The sequence below is a fragment of the Lagenorhynchus albirostris genome, chromosome 2, assembly GCF_949774975.1.
Source record: "Lagenorhynchus albirostris chromosome 2, mLagAlb1.1, whole genome shotgun sequence".
NCBI lineage: Eukaryota > Metazoa > Chordata > Mammalia > Artiodactyla > Delphinidae > Lagenorhynchus > Lagenorhynchus albirostris.
Genome location: NC_083096.1, coordinates 76,523,981 through 76,542,447, shown reverse-complemented (window position 1 = coordinate 76,542,447; position 18,467 = coordinate 76,523,981). Strand labels below are relative to the sequence as shown.

General features: G+C 45.2%; 2 protein-coding genes across 2 annotated transcripts; both read left to right on the top strand.

Annotated features, from left to right (window-relative positions):
- The first annotated feature begins 5,245 nt into the window (after positions 1-5,245).
- LOC132515971 (involucrin-like) lies at positions 5,246-7,284 on the top strand. The gene is made up of 2 exons (XM_060142349.1): positions 5,246-5,737; positions 6,206-7,284. Exons 1-2 carry the CDS (start codon positions 5,282-5,284, stop codon positions 6,818-6,820), a joined length of 1,071 nt encoding a protein of 356 aa, XP_059998332.1. The 5' UTR covers positions 5,246-5,281; the 3' UTR covers positions 6,821-7,284.
- Positions 7,285-15,662: 8,378 nt separating this feature from the next.
- Positions 15,663-17,701, top strand: LOC132515970 (involucrin-like). Its single transcript, XM_060142348.1, has 2 exons — positions 15,663-16,154; positions 16,623-17,701. Exons 1-2 carry the CDS (start codon positions 15,699-15,701, stop codon positions 17,235-17,237), a joined length of 1,071 nt encoding a protein of 356 aa, XP_059998331.1. The 5' UTR covers positions 15,663-15,698; the 3' UTR covers positions 17,238-17,701.
- The last annotated feature ends 766 nt before the right edge of the window (positions 17,702-18,467 follow it).

Here is an 18,467-nt window from a genome sequence, read left to right as displayed (position 1 = left end):
TAGTATAATGTTATATACCACATTTTCTTTATCCATTCATCCACTGACATTTAAGTTATTTCCATATCTTGGCTATCATGAATAATGCTACAATGAACATGGGGTATCTCTTCAAGATACTGATTTCTAAATGAAAAAGAAATGAAGGAAACAATAGCAAAGATCAATAAAACTAAAAGCTGGTTGTTTGAGAAGATAAACAAAATAGATAAACCACTAGCCAGACTCATCAAGAAAAAAAGAGAGGAGACTCAAATCAATAGAATTAGAAATGAAAAAGGAGAGGTAACAACTGACACTGCAGAAATAAAAAAGATCATGAGAGATTACTACAAGCAACTCTCTGCCAATAAAATGGACAATCTGGAAGAAATGAACAAATTCTTAGAAATGCACAACCTGCCAAGACTGAATCAGGAAGAAATGGAAAATATGAACAGACCAATCACAAGCACTGAAATTGAAACTGTGATTAAAAATCTTCCAACAAACAAAAGCCCAGGACCAGATGGTTTCACAGGCGAATTCTATCAAACATTTAGAGAAGAGCTAACACCTATCCTTCTCAAACTCTTCCAAAATATAGCAGAGGGAGGAACACTCCCAAACTCCTTCTACGAGGCCACCATCACCTTGAGACCAAAACCAGACAAGGATGTCACACAGAAAGAAAACTACAGGCCAATATCACTGATGAACATAGATGCAAAAATCCTCAACAAAATACTAGCAAACAGAATCCAACAGCACATTAAAAGGATCATACACCATGATCAAGTGGGGTTTATTCCAGGAATGCAGGGATTCTTCAATATATGCAAATCTATCAATGTGATAAATCATATTAACAAATTGAAGGAGAAAAACCATATGATCATCTCAATAGATGCAGAGAAAGCTTTTGACAAAATTCAACACCCATTTATGATAAAAACCCTGCAGAAAGTAGGCATAGAGGGAACTTTCCTCAACATAATAAAGGCCATATATGACAAGCCCACAGCAAACATCATCCTCAATGGTGAAAAACTGAAAGCATTTCCACTAAGATCAGGAACAAGACAAGGTTGCCCACTCTCACCACTCTTATTCAACATAGTTTTGGAAGTTTTAGCCACAGCAATCAGAGAAGAAAAGGAAATAAAAGGAATCCAAATCGGAAAAGAAGAAGTAAAGCTGTCACTGTTTGCAGATGACATGATCCTATACATAGAGAATCCTAAAGATGCTACCAGAAAACTACTAGAGCTAATCAATGAATTTGGTAAAGTGGCAGGATACAAAATTAATGCACAGAAATCTCTGGCATTCCTATATACTAATGATGAAAAATCTGAAAGTGAAATCAAGAAAACACTCCCATTTACCATTGCAACAAAAAGAATAAAATATCTAGGAATAAACCTACCTAAGGAGACAAAAGACCTGTATGCAGAAAATTATAAGACACTGATGAAAGAAATTAAAGATGATACAAATAGATGGAGAGATATACCATGTTCTTGGATTGGAAGCATCAACATTGTGAAAATGACGCTACTACCCAAAGCAATCTATAGATTCAATGCAATCCCTATCAAACTACCACGGGCATTTTCCACAGAACTAGAACAAAAAATTTTGCAATTTGTATGGAAACACAAAAGACCCCGAATAGCCAAAGCAATCTTGAGAACGAAAAAAGGAACTGGAGGAATCAGGCTCCCTGACTTCAGACTATACTACAAAGCTACAGTTATCAAGACGGTATGGTACTGGCACAAAAACAGAAAGATAGATCAATGGAACAGGATAGAAAGCCCAGAGATAAACCCACGCACATATGGACACCTTATCTTTGATAAAGGTGGCAGGAATGTACAGTGGAGAAAGGACAGCCTCTTCAATAAGTGGTGCTGGGAAAACTGGACAGGTACTTTTAAAAGTCTGAGATTAGATCACTCCCTAACACCATACACAAAAATAAGCTCAAAATGGATTAAAGACCTAAATGTAAGGCCAGAAACTATCAAACTCTTAGACGAAAACATAGGCAGAACACTCTATGACATAAATCACGGCAAGATCCTTTCTGACCCACCTCCTAGAGTAATGGAAATAACAACAAAAATAAACAAATGGGACCTAATGAAACTTCAAAGCTTTTGCACAGCAAAGGAAACCATAAACAAGACCAAAAGACAACCCTCAGAATGGGAGAAAATATTTGCAAATGAAGCAACCGACAAAGGATTAATCTCCAAAATTTACAAGCAGCTCATGCAGCTCAATAACAAAAAAACAAACAACCCAATCCAAAAATGGGCAGAAGACCTAAACAGACATTTCTCCAAAGAAGATATACAGACTGCCAACAAACACATGAAAGAATGCTCAACATCATTAATCATTAGAGAAATGCAAATCAAAACTACAATGAGATATCATCTCACACCAGTCAGAATGGCCATCATCAAAAAATCTAGAAACAATAAATGCTGGAGAGGGTGTGGAGGAACGGGAACATTCTTGCACTGCTGGTGGGAATGTGAATTGGTTCAGCCACTATGGAGAACAGTATGGAGGTTCCTTAAAAAACTACAAATAGAACTACCATATGACCCAGCAATCCCACTACTGGGCATATACCCTGAGAAAACCAAAATTCAAAAAGAGTCATGTACCAAAATGTTCATTGCAGCTCTATTTACAATAGCCCAGAGATGGAAACAACCTAAGTGCCCATCATCGGATGAATGGATAAAGAAGATGTGGCACATATATACAATGGAATATTACTCAGCCATAAAAAGAAACGAAACTGAGCTATTTGTAATGAGGTGGATAGACCTAGAGTCTGTCATACAGAGTGAAGTAAGTCAGAAAGAGAGAGACAAATACCGTATGCTAACCCATATATATGGAATTTAAGAAAAAAAAAGTGTCATGAAGAACCTAGGGGTAAGGCAGGAATAAAGACGCAGACCTCCTAGAGAACGGACTTGAGGTTATGGGGAGGGGGAAGGGTGAGCTGTGACAGGGCGAGAGAGAGTCATGGACATATACACACTAACAAACGTAGTAAGGTAGATAGCTAGTGGGAAGCAGCCGCATGGCACAGGGATATTGGCTCGGTGCTTTGTGACAGCCTGGAGGGGTGGGATAGGGAGGGTGGGAGGGAGGGAGACGCAAGAGGGAAGACATATGGGAACATATGTTTATGTATGACTGATTCACTTTGTTATAAAGCAGAAACTAACACACCATTGTAAAGCAATTATACCCCAATAAAGATGTTAAAGAAAAAAAAAAAAGGTAGTGATTTCATTTTCTTTAGATATATACCCAGAAGTGGTATTGCTGAATCATATGGTAGTTCTATTTTTAATTTTTTGAGGGACCTTCATATTGTTTTATATAATAACTGTAGCAATTTACAGTCCTACCAACAGTGTACAAGGGTTCTCTTTTCTCTACATCCTTGCCAACACTTGTTAGCTTTTGACTTTTTTATAGTAGCCATTCTAACCGGTGTGAGAGGATATCTCATTGTGGTTTGATTCATATTTCCCTGCTGATAAGTGATGCTGGGAATCTTTTCATATTCCTGTTGGAAACAGTATGGTGGAGAAACTGAGATTCAGAAGAAAAGCTTGGCTGAGGTCACAAAACAAGAGGAAAAGGGGACCAGGTTCCTGAGATGCCTCCCTCACCTCCCTGTGCCCAGGTCGCGAGGATCACAGGAGTGAATGAGCCCCCAGAGCCCTCTGGCCAGGCAGGAGCTGTGTGTCCCTGTGAAAAGGGGCCCTGACGGGTTTTTTGCTTAAGGTTCCTATGATGAGTCAGGAAGGGGCTAGAGGAAGTAGACCAACAGGAGTGGTGAAACCAGTCCATCTCCTTCACCTTGGGAGAGAGGCGAGGCTGAGGAACAGTATAAAGGGCACCCCGGCCCCTGCTCGGCTCAGTGTTCCACTAGAAGCTTCTGCAGCCATCCTCACTGTGAGTCAGGTAAGTGTTAGCTGGCAGAACCAAGGTTGGGACCAGGGGTCTCCCACAGGCCAGAATACGGCTGGGGGTGGCCAGCCAGGTGGGTGTAGGTATCATTTGTGTGCTGGATTCAACAGGACTACTGTCCTTCTTGGAGGGCTCAGGTCACTGTGCTGAGGGCTAGGTGCCATGGTATGGAAACACAGAACAGACAGCAATCTCCTCCTACCCCATACTTTCTTGGGACCGTATTTTAGAGAGAGAGAGAGAGAGAGAGAGAGAGAGAGAGAGAGAGAGAGAGAGAGAGAAAGAAAGGCAGAGAGACAGAGAGGCAGAGAGACAGAGAGACAGAGAAATAGAATGAGACAGAGAGAGGAGTAAGATGGGGATAAAGGGGAAATATGGCCAGTTTCTCTCCTAAAACTGATTGATTTGGGCTGACTGTGATTTTGCCTTCTTTATGGAGGCAGGGTGTCCGGGGACATGCTTGTAACTCTTGGCTGTGCTACCAAAGGGAGAAATGCAGCATGGGGAACACTTTCTATTTGGAGAACCCAGGCTGAGCAGGGACAGGGAAACCCAGCTTAGAAGTAGGAGACTTGAAAGAACCAACTCCAGCTCTCAGCAACCTTCCAGCCCCCTCCCACCACCACCAGCTAAAGCTCAGATGGTCAGGAGAGAAAGCAGCTCTGGAGCTGAATAGGCCAATCTGTTCATTTTACAGAGGAGAAACCTGAGGTCCAGAGGGGCTAAATGACTTTCGCAGAACCACACAGCATTTCACTGGGAGATTTAAGCTGAGATCATGTCATGTGACTCCAGTCCAGGGCGTGCACCCTCACCTCTCAGATCCTCTCGGGATGGGCTACTGATTTTCCAGGACTCGGGAGTTCTCCAGGAGACCTTTCTTTTCGTGGCACCTTCCCTCTTCCTGTCATAATCCCAGAGCTCATCTCTCTTCTTTGTACATGAAGGTCAGAAACAAGGGAGAGACAAGGATAGGCAAGAGCAGGAGGTGAAGTGGTACCCAGCCCACCTTTGCAGAGCACCTCTGGAGAGTCCTCTTTGTTGTCTCTTGGGAACAAGAGGCTCCCAGGAGGGTCTTTCCCTGCCCCTCTCCATTCCTACCCTTCACTCTGCTGCTTCTGGGGAATGATAGCCCAGCGTGGGTGGGAGAGTACCCCCACCCAAGGGAAGAGAGGATGCTGAAAAACCAGGCGCTGCTGCATATTTCCAGGGGTTCATCTACTTCCTCGCCTTCAATTAACCCTCTGACCCATCCTGATTTTCAGGTTGACCTAAAGCAGCTTCCAAGATGTCTCAGCAATGTACTCTGCCGGTGACCTTGCCCACTGCCCCCAGTAAGGAGCCCCTCAAGCCTGTTTCTCCTCCCACCAACATCCAGCAGGAGCAAGTGAAGCAGCCAACTCCACTGCCTGCCCCATTCCAGAAGGTACCCTCGGAGATCCCAGGGAAGGATCCCATGGAGCTCGGGAAGAAACACACAACTCCTGTGAAGGAGGTGCCCAAGAAAGAGTGTGAGCCACGGCAACAGGAGCCACAGCAGCAGGAACAGCAGCAGCAGCAGCAGCAGCAGCAAAAGTCAGAGGAGCAAGGAAAGCCTGTGGAACAGCAGCAGCAGCAGAAAGAGTCCCAGGAGAAAGGAAAGCCTGTGGAACAGCAGCAGCAGCAGAAAGTGTCCCAGGAGCAAGGAAAGCCTGTGATACAGCAGCAGCAGCAGCAGAAAGAGTCCCAGGAGAAAGGAAAGCCTGTGATACAGCAGCAGCAGCAGCAGAAAGAGTCACAGGAGAAAGGAAAGCCTGTGGAACAGCAGCAGCAGCAGCAGAAAGAGACCCAGGAGAAAGGAAAGCCTGTGGAACAGCAGCAGCAGCAGCAGAAAGAGTCACAGGAGAAAGGAAAGCCTGTGGAACAGCAGCAGCAGCAGCAGAAAGAGTCACAGGAGAAAGGAAAGCCTGTGGAACAGCAGCAGCAGCAGCAGAAAGAGTCCCAGGAGCAAGGAAAGCCCGTGGAACAGCAACAGCAGCAGAAAGAGTCCCAGGAGCAAGGAAAGCCTGTGATACAGCAGCAGCAGCAGCAGCAGAAAGAGTCCCAGGAGCAAGGAAAGCCTGTGGAACAGCAGCAGCAGCAGCAGAAAGAGACCCAGGAGCAAGGAAAGCCCGTGGAACAGCAACAGCAGCAGAAAGAGTCCCAGGAGCAAGGAAAGCCTGTGATACAGCAGCAGCAGCAGCAGCAGAAAGAGTCACAGGAGCAAGGAAAGCCTGTGGAACAGCAGCAGCAGCAGCAGCAGAAAGAGTCACAGGAGCAAGGAAAGCCTGTGGAACAGCAGCAGCAGCAGCAGCAGAAAGAGTCACAGGAGAAAGGAAAGCCTGTGGAACAGCAGCAGCAGCAGCAGAAAGAGTCCCAGGAGAAAGGAAAGCCTGTCATACAGCAGCAGCAGCAGCAGAAAGAGTCCCAGGAGCAAGGAAAGCCTGTGGAACAGCAGCAGCAGCAGAAAGAGTCCCAGGAGCAAGGAAAGCCTGTGGAACAGCAGCAGCAGCAGCAGAAAGAGTCACAGGAGAAAGGAAAGCCTGTGGAACAGCAACAGCAGCAGAAAGAGTCCCAGGAGCAAGGAAAGCCTGTGGAACAGCAGCAGCAGCAGCAGCAGAAAGAGTCACAGGAGCAAGGAAAGCCTGTGGAACAGCAGCAGCAGCAGCAGAAAGTGTCACAGGAGCAAGGAAAGCATGTGGAACAGCTGAAACAGGAGAAGAAGGTCTTGGGCCAGCGGCTGGATCAAGAGCTAGCAAAGAAAGATGAGCAACTGGAAAAGAAAGGGGAGCAGCAGCTGAAGCAGTAGGAGGGGTTGCTGAAGTAGCCTCTTCTTGTCCCAACTCCTGGCCAGGTCCAAGAGACCAACCCAGTCCAGCCACTGAAGGGAGAAGTCTTGCCCCCTAAAGAAGCAGGAGGTGTAGTGTCCCCCAAATATAAGTAACCACCCCTAGGGGCCCAGAGGCCCCTGGAAGTCCCACACAAGTGAAGAGAGAGCCAGTGGCCAGGCTTACCTCCAGTCCCCAGCCTGGGTGGCCCACCTTATCTGTGAACCTGCCTGACCCTGTCCTTCTGCATGTCCCTTGGATAGGGCTTGGCGGGGAGGGGAGCTATTGCCCAGCACCCACCCCTGATGAGCCCAATCCCAACCTCAGGTGTCCAGAGCCTCTGCTTGAAGAGACAGTGACTACAGCAACTCTGACTGCATCCCCACTACTATTGTTGAATCTGTGAGTGTGTACAATAATACAGAATAAATGCTGGAAGACCTGGGATCCTGTATTCTCTTTGGCTTTTTACCCTGTGTCGCTCACCGTATAGAAACCTGTGTGGGGGTTAATGGTTGCAAATGACTCTTGGCCAATTTCCAAAGGAGGACAGACATTTTGACCCCTTTTTAATTCTGCTCCCCAAACCATTCAATACATTCAACAGCTTCTAAAAATGAGATCACAACAACACCAAAAGAAAACAAAACAACTTCATTCATGCACCTGAAAGGAGCACTTGGCAGTCATGAAGAGGAGATAGGTTATTCTGGTTGGGGGAAGAGGATCTATTCATCTCAGTTCAACACTGCTTTACATTATAGCCCCGGAGCCCAATCCTAGCCCATGGCCAAAGGCACGGGGAGGGAGTGGAGGCTCCACCTGGGTTCTGGTCCCTGCCCAGGTTTTCTCTCCATAGAATGTCCTCATGGTTTCCAAGAGTCTTATTAACTGCCTGCATGGTTAAGGAAGACTTTAGGAAAGCAAAGAAGCAGAACTGGGCAAGATGGGGAGAGGAGAGACTCCTGGGACTGGTCTCTGAAGGAGAAAGTGACAGTGTCACTAAAGGAAGTAAAGGTTGGGCCAGCTGGAATCATGAAAGCCAAAGTGCTGAATAGCCTGGAGAAATACAGATCCAAGGTCATTGCAGTGGTTACCCTCCCTGACATTTCTGTAGCCTTTCCTGCCATCAGTCACATCAGGACGTGGGGGCTCTCTCCTTCCTGGGAATCACCTGGCTCTAACTAGTTTACCACATCATCTCAGGCAGGTTGTCTCAAGTTACCCAAAGCTACTTCATCACAGCCATGAGCATATGTCAGGGACATCCCTTTTGAGACTGCCATAGGCACCCAAACTCAATAGGTTGAAGGGCACTTAGTATCTCTTACTGCCCACCCAACTCCAGGGACACCCACTGTCATTCCTCCTTAGGTATTCTCTCTCTCGGGTAATGATACCTTCTCTGCATTCACCGAAGCCAGAGACAACACATCATTCTCCACTCCTTTCCTTTGCTTCCCTACTCTCCAGCAGAGACCAAGTCCTTGCTATCCTTACCCACACCTCCCAAGCTTTGACTGAGGTCATTTCTCACCTGAACTATTGCAATGGCCCTCAAGCTGTTCTCCTTTGCTCCCTGTCTCCACACACCCTGCAATCCACCCATCACACAGAGGACAGGGTGTTCTACTTAAAATTCTGATCTAACTACCTCACTCCTTGAGTTAATGCTTGTCAGCGGCTCTCATTATTCAGAGGATGAGAATGAAGGCTCAAGTCCTCCTAACAGGACAAGAGTTAGAAGGAAGTCTGAGTAGAACTGGTTGGGAAGATTGGGGGCACAGTGAGAAGTAATCAGAAACACCCAGAATATGTGCAAATGTTTTTGAAGTCTTAGGTTTTGATTTTTTCGTAGACCTTATTTTTCTGTTATTTTCTTTTTTTAATTTGTTTATTTAACTATAGTTGATTTACAATATTGTGTTAGTTTCAGCTGTACAACTTCAGATTCTTTTCCATTATAGGTTATTACAAGATATTGAATATAGTTCCATATGCTATGCAGCAAATCCTTGTTGTATATCTATTTTACATATAGTAGTAGGTGTAATAGACCTTTCTTTAGAACAGTTTCCAATTTATGAAAAAGTCAAGAAGACAGTAAAAAGAGTTACCATACACATCACACCCAGTTTCCCTTATTATTAACATCTTACATTAGTATAGCACATTTATTATTATAATTAACAAAACTGTATTGGTACATTATTATTAACTGAAGTTCAAGGTTTATTCCTATTGTTTTAGTTTTTACCTACTGTCTTTTCCTCTTTCAGGATCCCATCTAGAATATCACATTACATTTAGTTGTCTTGTCTCCTTAGGCTCCTCTTGACTGTGACAGTTTCTCACTTTCCTTGATTTTTGATGACCTTGACAGTTTTGAGGGGTCCTGGTCAGGTATTTTATAGAATATCCCTCAAATTGGGTTTGTCTGATGTTTTCTTCATGATTAGACTGGAGTTATGGGTTTTTAAGAGGAAGACCACAGAGGTAAAGTGCCTTTTTCATCACATTATTTAAAGGGGACATACTATTCACATGATTTATCACTTTGATCACCTGGCTGAGGTAACATCTATCAGGCTTTGCCACTCTCCTCATCCTCTCTCCAACATCCCATATTACTGTACTGTATTCTTTGGAAGGAAGTCACTGTGCAAAGCCCACAACTAAGAAGTGGGGAGTTGGGGCTTCCCTGGTGTTACAGTGGTTGAGAATCTGCCTGCTAATGCAGGGGACACGGGTTCGAGCCCTGGCCTGGGAGGATCCCACATGCCGTGGAGCAACTAGGCCCGTGAGCCACAACTACTGAGCCTGCGCGTCTGGAGCTTGTGATCCGCAACAAGAGAGGCCGCGATCGTGAGAGGCCTGTGCACCGCGACGAAGAGTGGCCCCCACTTGCCACAACTAGAGAAAGCCCTCGCACAGAAACGAAGACCCAACACAGCAAAAATAAATAAATAAATTAATAAACTCCTACCCCCAACATCTAAAAAAAAAAAATGTGGGATGTTAAGCTCCCCATCACTGAGGGTGGAGTGTCATCATAAATTATTTTGAATGTCCTGTATAGGAAATGTATCTCTTCCCTCTCCTTATGTATGTATATATGTATGGACATATGCACTTAATCATTTATTTATGTCAGCATGTACTCATGAATATTTATTTTATACTTTGGGCTATAACCCAGTAGTACTTTATTTTCTCTTTCATTGTGGTGAAATAAATATTACATAAAATTTACTATATTAATCATTGTACAGTTCAGAGGTATTAAGTACATTCATGTTGTCGTGCAACCCTCACCACCATCCATCTTGCAAAATTGTAACTCTGTACCTATTAAACAACAATTCCCCATGACCTTCTCCCCACAAGCCCTGGCAACCACCGTTCTACTTTTTTTCTTTTTTTCTAATCTCCCTTTTTCCCCTACACCACTGTTTCTTGTAACCACTATTCTCCCCTCTGCTACTATAAGTTCAGCTTTTTTGGTCACAAATATCAGGGTTTCCTCCCTTTCTAAGACAAAATAATATATCATGTATTATATCTATATTACATCAAATATAGTATAATGTTATATACCACATTTTCTTTATCCATTCATCCACTGACATTTAAGTTATTTCCATATCTTGGCTATCATGAATAATGCTACAATGAACATGGGGTATCTCTTCAAGATACTGATTTCTAAATGAAAAAGAAATGAAGGAAACAATAGCAAAGATCAATAAAACTAAAAGCTGGTTGTTTGAGAAGATAAACAAAATAGATAAACCACTAGCCAGACTCATCAAGAAAAAAAGAGAGGAGACTCAAATCAATAGAATTAGAAATGAAAAAGGAGAGGTAACAACTGACACTGCAGAAATAAAAAAGATCATGAGAGATTACTACAAGCAACTCTCTGCCAATAAAATGGACAATCTGGAAGAAATGAACAAATTCTTAGAAATGCACAACCTGCCAAGACTGAATCAGGAAGAAATGGAAAATATGAACAGACCAATCACAAGCACTGAAATTGAAACTGTGATTAAAAATCTTCCAACAAACAAAAGCCCAGGACCAGATGGTTTCACAGGCGAATTCTATCAAACATTTAGAGAAGAGCTAACACCTATCCTTCTCACACTCTTCCAAAATATAGCAGAGGGAGGAACACTCCCAAACTCCTTCTACGAGGCCACCATCACCTTGAGACCAAAACCAGACAAGGATGTCACACAGAAAGAAAACTACAGGCCAATATCACTGATGAACATAGATGCAAAAATCCTCAACAAAATACTAGCAAACAGAATCCAACAGCACATTAAAAGGATCATACACCATGATCAAGTGGGGTTTATTCCAGGAATGCAGGGATTCTTCAATATATGCAAATCTATCAATGTGATAAATCATATTAACAAATTGAAGGAGAAAAACCATATGATCATCTCAATAGATGCAGAGAAAGCTTTTGACAAAATTCAACACCCATTTATGATAAAAACCCTGCAGAAAGTAGGCATAGAGGGAACTTTCCTCAACATAATAAAGGCCATATATGACAAGCCCACAGCAAACATCATCCTCAATGGTGAAAAACTGAAAGCATTTCCACTAAGATCAGGAACAAGACAAGGTTGCCCACTCTCACCACTCTTATTCAACATAGTTTTGGAAGTTTTAGCCACAGCAATCAGAGAAGAAAAGGAAATAAAAGGAATCCAAATCGGAAAAGAAGAAGTAAAGCTGTCACTGTTTGCAGATGACATGATCCTATACATAGAGAATCCTAAAGATGCTACCAGAAAACTACTAGAGCTAATCAATGAATTTGGTAAAGTGGCAGGATACAAAATTAATGCACAGAAATCTCTGGCATTCCTATATACTAATGATGAAAAATCTGAAAGTGAAATCAAGAAAACACTCCCATTTACCATTGCAACAAAAAGAATAAAATATCTAGGAATAAACCTACCTAAGGAGACAAAAGACCTGTATGCAGAAAATTATAAGACACTGATGAAAGAAATTAAAGATGATACAAATAGATGGAGAGATATACCATGTTCTTGGATTGGAAGCATCAACATTGTGAAAATGACGCTACTACCCAAAGCAATCTATAGATTCAATGCAATCCCTATCAAACTACCACGGGCATTTTCCACAGAACTAGAACAAAAGTTTTGCAATTTGTATGGAAACACAAAAGACCCCGAATAGCCAAAGCAATCTTGAGAACGAAAAAAGGAACTGGAGGAATCAGGCTCCCTGACTTCAGACTATACTACAAAGCTACAGTTATCAAGACGGTATGGTACTGGCACAAAAACAGAAAGATAGATCAATGGAACAGGATAGAAAGCCCAGAGATAAACCCACGCACATATGGACACCTTATCTTTGATAAAGGTGGCAGGAATGTACAGTGGAGAAAGGACAGCCTCTTCAATAAGTGGTGCTGGGAAAACTGGACAGGTACTTTTAAAAGTCTGAGATTAGATCACTCCCTAACACCATACACAAAAATAAGCTCAAAATGGATTAAAGACCTAAATGTAAGGCCAGAAACTATCAAACTCTTAGACGAAAACATAGGCAGAACACTCTATGACATAAATCACGGCAAGATCCTTTCTGACCCACCTCCTAGAGTAATGGAAATAACAACAAAAATAAACAAATGGGACCTAATGAAACTTCAAAGCTTTTGCACAGCAAAGGAAACCATAAACAAGACCAAAAGACAACCCTCAGAATGGGAGAAAATATTTGCAAATGAAGCAACCGACAAAGGATTAATCTCCAAAATTTACAAGCAGCTCATGCAGCTCAATAACAAAAAAACAAACAACCCAATCCAAAAATGGGCAGAAGACCTAAACAGACATTTCTCCAAAGAAGATATACAGACTGCCAACAAACACATGAAAGAATGCTCAACATCATTAATCATTAGAGAAATGCAAATCAAAACTACAATGAGATATCATCTCACACCAGTCAGAATGGCCATCATCAAAAAATCTAGAAACAATAAATGCTGGAGAGGGTGTGGAGGAACGGGAACATTCTTGCACTGCTGGTGGGAATGTGAATTGGTTCAGCCACTATGGAGAACAGTATGGAGGTTCCTTAAAAAACTACAAATAGAACTACCATATGACCCAGCAATCCCACTACTGGGCATATACCCTGAGAAAACCAAAATTCAAAAAGAGTCATGTACCAAAATGTTCATTGCAGCTCTATTTACAATAGCCCAGAGATGGAAACAACCTAAGTGCCCATCATCGGATGAATGGATAAAGAAGATGTGGCACATATATACAATGGAATATTACTCAGCCATAAAAAGAAACGAAACTGAGCTATTTGTAATGAGGTGGATAGACCTAGAGTCTGTCATACAGAGTGAAGTAAGTCAGAAAGAGAGAGACAAATACCGTATGCTAACCCATATATATGGAATTTAAGGAAAAAAAAGTGTCATGAAGAACCTAGGGGTAAGGCAGGAATAAAGACGCAGACCTCCTAGAGAACGGACTTGAGGTTATGGGGAGGGGGAAGGGTGAGCTGTGACAGGGCGAGAGAGAGTCATGGACATATACACACTAACAAACGTAGTAAGGTAGATAGCTAGTGGGAAGCAGCCGCATGGCACAGGGATATTGGCTCGGTGCTTTGTGACAGCCTGGAGGGGTGGGATAGGGAGGGTGGGAGGGAGGGAGACGCAAGAGGGAAGACATATGGGAACATATGTTTATGTATGACTGATTCACTTTGTTATAAAGCAGAAACTAACACACCATTGTAAAGCAATTATACCCCAATAAAGATGTTAAAGAAAAAAAAAAAAGGTAGTGATTTCATTTTCTTTAGATATATACCCAGAAGTGGTATTGCTGAATCATATGGTAGTTCTATTTTTAATTTTTTGAGGGACCTTCATATTGTTTTATATAATAACTGTAGCAATTTACAGTCCTACCAACAGTGTACAAGGGTTCTCTTTTCTCTACATCCTTGCCAACACTTGTTAGCTTTTGACTTTTTTATAGTAGCCATTCTAACCGGTGTGAGAGGATATCTCATTGTGGTTTGATTCATATTTCCCTGCTGATAAGTGATGCTGGGAATCTTTTCATATTCCTGTTGGAAACAGTATGGTGGAGAAACTGAGATTCAGAAGAAAAGCTTGGCTGAGGTCACAAAACAAGAGGAAAAGGGGACCAGGTTCCTGAGATGCCTCCCTCACCTCCCTGTGCCCAGGTCGCGAGGATCACAGGAGTGAATGAGCCCCCAGAGCCCTCTGGCCAGGCAGGAGCTGTGTGTCCCTGTGAAAAGGGGCCCTGACGGGTTTTTTGCTTAAGGTTCCTATGATGAGTCAGGAAGGGGCTAGAGGAAGTAGACCAACAGGAGTGGTGAAACCAGTCCATCTCCTTCACCTTGGGAGAGAGGCGAGGCTGAGGAACAGTATAAAGGGCACCCCGGCCCCTGCTCGGCTCAGTGTTCCACTAGAAGCTTCTGCAGCCATCCTCACTGTGAGTCAGGTAAGTGTTAGCTGGCAGAACCAAGGTTGGGACCAGGGGTCTCCCACAGGCCAGAATACGGCTGGGGGTGGCCAGCCAGGTGGGTGTAGGTATCATTTGTGTGCTGGATTCAACAGGACTACTGTCCTTCTTGGAGGGCTCAGGTCACTGTGCTGAGGGCTAGGTGCCATGGTATGGAAACACAGAACAGACAGCAATCTCCTCCTACCCCATACTTTCTTGGGACCGTATTTTAGAGAGAGAGAGAGAGAGAGAGAGAGAGAGAGAGAGAGAGAGAGAGAGAGAGAAAGAAAGGCAGAGAGACAGAGAGGCAGAGAGACAGAGAGACAGAGAAATAGAATGAGACAGAGAGAGGAGTAAGATGGGGATAAAGGGGAAATATGGCCAGTTTCTCTCCTAAAACTGATTGATTTGGGCTGACTGTGATTTTGCCTTCTTTATGGAGGCAGGGTGTCCGGGGACATGCTTGTAACTCTTGGCTGTGCTACCAAAGGGAGAAATGCAGCATGGGGAACACTTTCTATTTGGAGAACCCAGGCTGAGCAGGGACAGGGAAACCCAGCTTAGAAGTAGGAGACTTGAAAGAACCAACTCCAGCTCTCAGCAACCTTCCAGCCCCCTCCCACCACCACCAGCTAAAGCTCAGATGGTCAGGAGAGAAAGCAGCTCTGGAGCTGAATAGGCCAATCTGTTCATTTTACAGAGGAGAAACCTGAGGTCCAGAGGGGCTAAATGACTTTCGCAGAACCACACAGCATTTCACTGGGAGATTTAAGCTGAGATCATGTCATGTGACTCCAGTCCAGGGCGTGCACCCTCACCTCTCAGATCCTCTCGGGATGGGCTACTGATTTTCCAGGACTCGGGAGTTCTCCAGGAGACCTTTCTTTTCGTGGCACCTTCCCTCTTCCTGTCATAATCCCAGAGCTCATCTCTCTTCTTTGTACATGAAGGTCAGAAACAAGGGAGAGACAAGGATAGGCAAGAGCAGGAGGTGAAGTGGTACCCAGCCCACCTTTGCAGAGCACCTCTGGAGAGTCCTCTTTGTTGTCTCTTGGGAACAAGAGGCTCCCAGGAGGGTCTTTCCCTGCCCCTCTCCATTCCTACCCTTCACTCTGCTGCTTCTGGGGAATGATAGCCCAGCGTGGGTGGGAGAGTACCCCCACCCAAGGGAAGAGAGGATGCTGAAAAACCAGGCGCTGCTGCATATTTCCAGGGGTTCATCTACTTCCTCGCCTTCAATTAACCCTCTGACCCATCCTGATTTTCAGGTTGACCTAAAGCAGCTTCCAAGATGTCTCAGCAATGTACTCTGCCGGTGACCTTGCCCACTGCCCCCAGTAAGGAGCCCCTCAAGCCTGTTTCTCCTCCCACCAACATCCAGCAGGAGCAAGTGAAGCAGCCAACTCCACTGCCTGCCCCATTCCAGAAGGTACCCTCGGAGATCCCAGGGAAGGATCCCATGGAGCTCGGGAAGAAACACACAACTCCTGTGAAGGAGGTGCCCAAGAAAGAGTGTGAGCCACGGCAACAGGAGCCACAGCAGCAGGAACAGCAGCAGCAGCAGCAGCAGCAGCAAAAGTCAGAGGAGCAAGGAAAGCCTGTGGAACAGCAGCAGCAGCAGAAAGAGTCCCAGGAGAAAGGAAAGCCTGTGGAACAGCAGCAGCAGCAGAAAGTGTCCCAGGAGCAAGGAAAGCCTGTGATACAGCAGCAGCAGCAGCAGAAAGAGTCCCAGGAGAAAGGAAAGCCTGTGATACAGCAGCAGCAGCAGCAGAAAGAGTCACAGGAGAAAGGAAAGCCTGTGGAACAGCAGCAGCAGCAGCAGAAAGAGACCCAGGAGAAAGGAAAGCCTGTGGAACAGCAGCAGCAGCAGCAGAAAGAGTCACAGGAGAAAGGAAAGCCTGTGGAACAGCAGCAGCAGCAGCAGAAAGAGTCACAGGAGAAAGGAAAGCCTGTGGAACAGCAGCAGCAGCAGCAGAAAGAGTCCCAGGAGCAAGGAAAGCCCGTGGAACAGCAACAGCAGCAGAAAGAGTCCCAGGAGCAAGGAAAGCCTGTGATACAGCAGCAGCAGCAGCAGCAGAAAGAGTCCCAGGAGCAAGGAAAGCCTGTGGAACAGCAGCAGCAGCAGCAGAAAGAGACCCAGGAGCAAGGAAAGCCCGTGGAACAGCAACAGCAGCAGAAAGAGTCCCAGGAGCAAGGAAAGCCTGTGATACAGCAGCAGCAGCAGCAGCAGAAAGAGTCACAGGAGCAAGGAAAGCCTGTGGAACAGCAGCAGCAGCAGCAGCAGAAAGAGTCACAGGAGCAAGGAAAGCCTGTGGAACAGCAGCAGCAGCAGCAGCAGAAAGAGTCACAGGAGAAAGGAAAGCCTGTGGAACAGCAGCAGCAGCAGCAGAAAGAGTCCCAGGAGAAAGGAAAGCCTGTCATACAGCAGCAGCAGCAGCAGAAAGAGTCCCAGGAGCAAGGAAAGCCTGTGGAACAGCAGCAGCAGCAGAAAGAGTCCCAGGAGCAAGGAAAGCCTGTGGAACAGCAGCAGCAGCAGCAGAAAGAGTCACAGGAGAAAGGAAAGCCTGTGGAACAGCAACAGCAGCAGAAAGAGTCCCAGGAGCAAGGAAAGCCTGTGGAACAGCAGCAGCAGCAGCAGCAGAAAGAGTCACAGGAGCAAGGAAAGCCTGTGGAACAGCAGCAGCAGCAGCAGAAAGTGTCACAGGAGCAAGGAAAGCATGTGGAACAGCTGAAACAGGAGAAGAAGGTCTTGGGCCAGCGGCTGGATCAAGAGCTAGCAAAGAAAGATGAGCAACTGGAAAAGAAAGGGGAGCAGCAGCTGAAGCAGTAGGAGGGGTTGCTGAAGTAGCCTCTTCTTGTCCCAACTCCTGGCCAGGTCCAAGAGACCAACCCAGTCCAGCCACTGAAGGGAGAAGTCTTGCCCCCTAAAGAAGCAGGAGGTGTAGTGTCCCCCAAATATAAGTAACCACCCCTAGGGGCCCAGAGGCCCCTGGAAGTCCCACACAAGTGAAGAGAGAGCCAGTGGCCAGGCTTACCTCCAGTCCCCAGCCTGGGTGGCCCACCTTATCTGTGAACCTGCCTGACCCTGTCCTTCTGCATGTCCCTTGGATAGGGCTTGGCGGGGAGGGGAGCTATTGCCCAGCACCCACCCCTGATGAGCCCAATCCCAACCTCAGGTGTCCAGAGCCTCTGCTTGAAGAGACAGTGACTACAGCAACTCTGACTGCATCCCCACTACTATTGTTGAATCTGTGAGTGTGTACAATAATACAGAATAAATGCTGGAAGACCTGGGATCCTGTATTCTCTTTGGCTTTTTACCCTGTGTCGCTCACCGTATAGAAACCTGTGTGGGGGTTAATGGTTGCAAATGACTCTTGGCCAATTTCCAAAGGAGGACAGACATTTTGACCCCTTTTTAATTCTGCTCCCCAAACCATTCAATACATTCAACAGCTTCTAAAAATGAGATCACAACAACACCAAAAGAAAACAAAACAACTTCATTCATGCACCTGAAAGGAGCACTTGGCAGTCATGAAGAGGAGATAGGTTATTCTGGTTGGGGGAAGAGGATCTATTCATCTCAGTTCAACACTGCTTTACATTATAGCCCCGGAGCCCAATCCTAGCCCATGGCCAAAGGCACGGGGAGGGAGTGGAGGCTCCACCTGGGTTCTGGTCCCTGCCCAGGTTTTCTCTCCATAGAATGTCCTCATGGTTTCCAAGAGTCTTATTAACTGCCTGCATGGTTAAGGAAGACTTTAGGAAAGCAAAGAAGCAGAACTGGGCAAGATGGGGAGAGGAGAGACTCCTGGGACTGGTCTCTGAAGGAGAAAGTGACAGTGTCACTAAAGGAAGTAAAGGTTGGGCCAGCTGGAATCATGAAAGCCAAAGTGCTGAATAGCCTGGAGAAATACAGATCCAAGGTCATTGCAGTGGTTACCCTCCCTGACATTTCTGTAGCCTTTCCTGCCATCAGTCACATCAGGACGTGGGGGCTCTCTCCTTCCTGGGAATCACCTGGCTCTAACTAGTTTACCACATCATCTCAGGCAGG

Bases quoted from the DNA above. Each gene is read 5' to 3' on its own strand.
- LOC132515970 (XM_060142348.1), top strand. From the start codon at position 15,699: ATGTCTCAGCAATGTACTCTGCCGGTGACCTTGCCCACTGCCCCCAGT. The intron at 16,155-16,622 runs GTGATACAGCAG...GTGATACAGCAG, and splicing joins CCCAGGAGAAAGGAAAGCCT to CAGCAGCAGCAGCAGAAAGA.
- LOC132515971 (XM_060142349.1), top strand. From the start codon at position 5,282: ATGTCTCAGCAATGTACTCTGCCGGTGACCTTGCCCACTGCCCCCAGT. The intron at 5,738-6,205 runs GTGATACAGCAG...GTGATACAGCAG, and splicing joins CCCAGGAGAAAGGAAAGCCT to CAGCAGCAGCAGCAGAAAGA.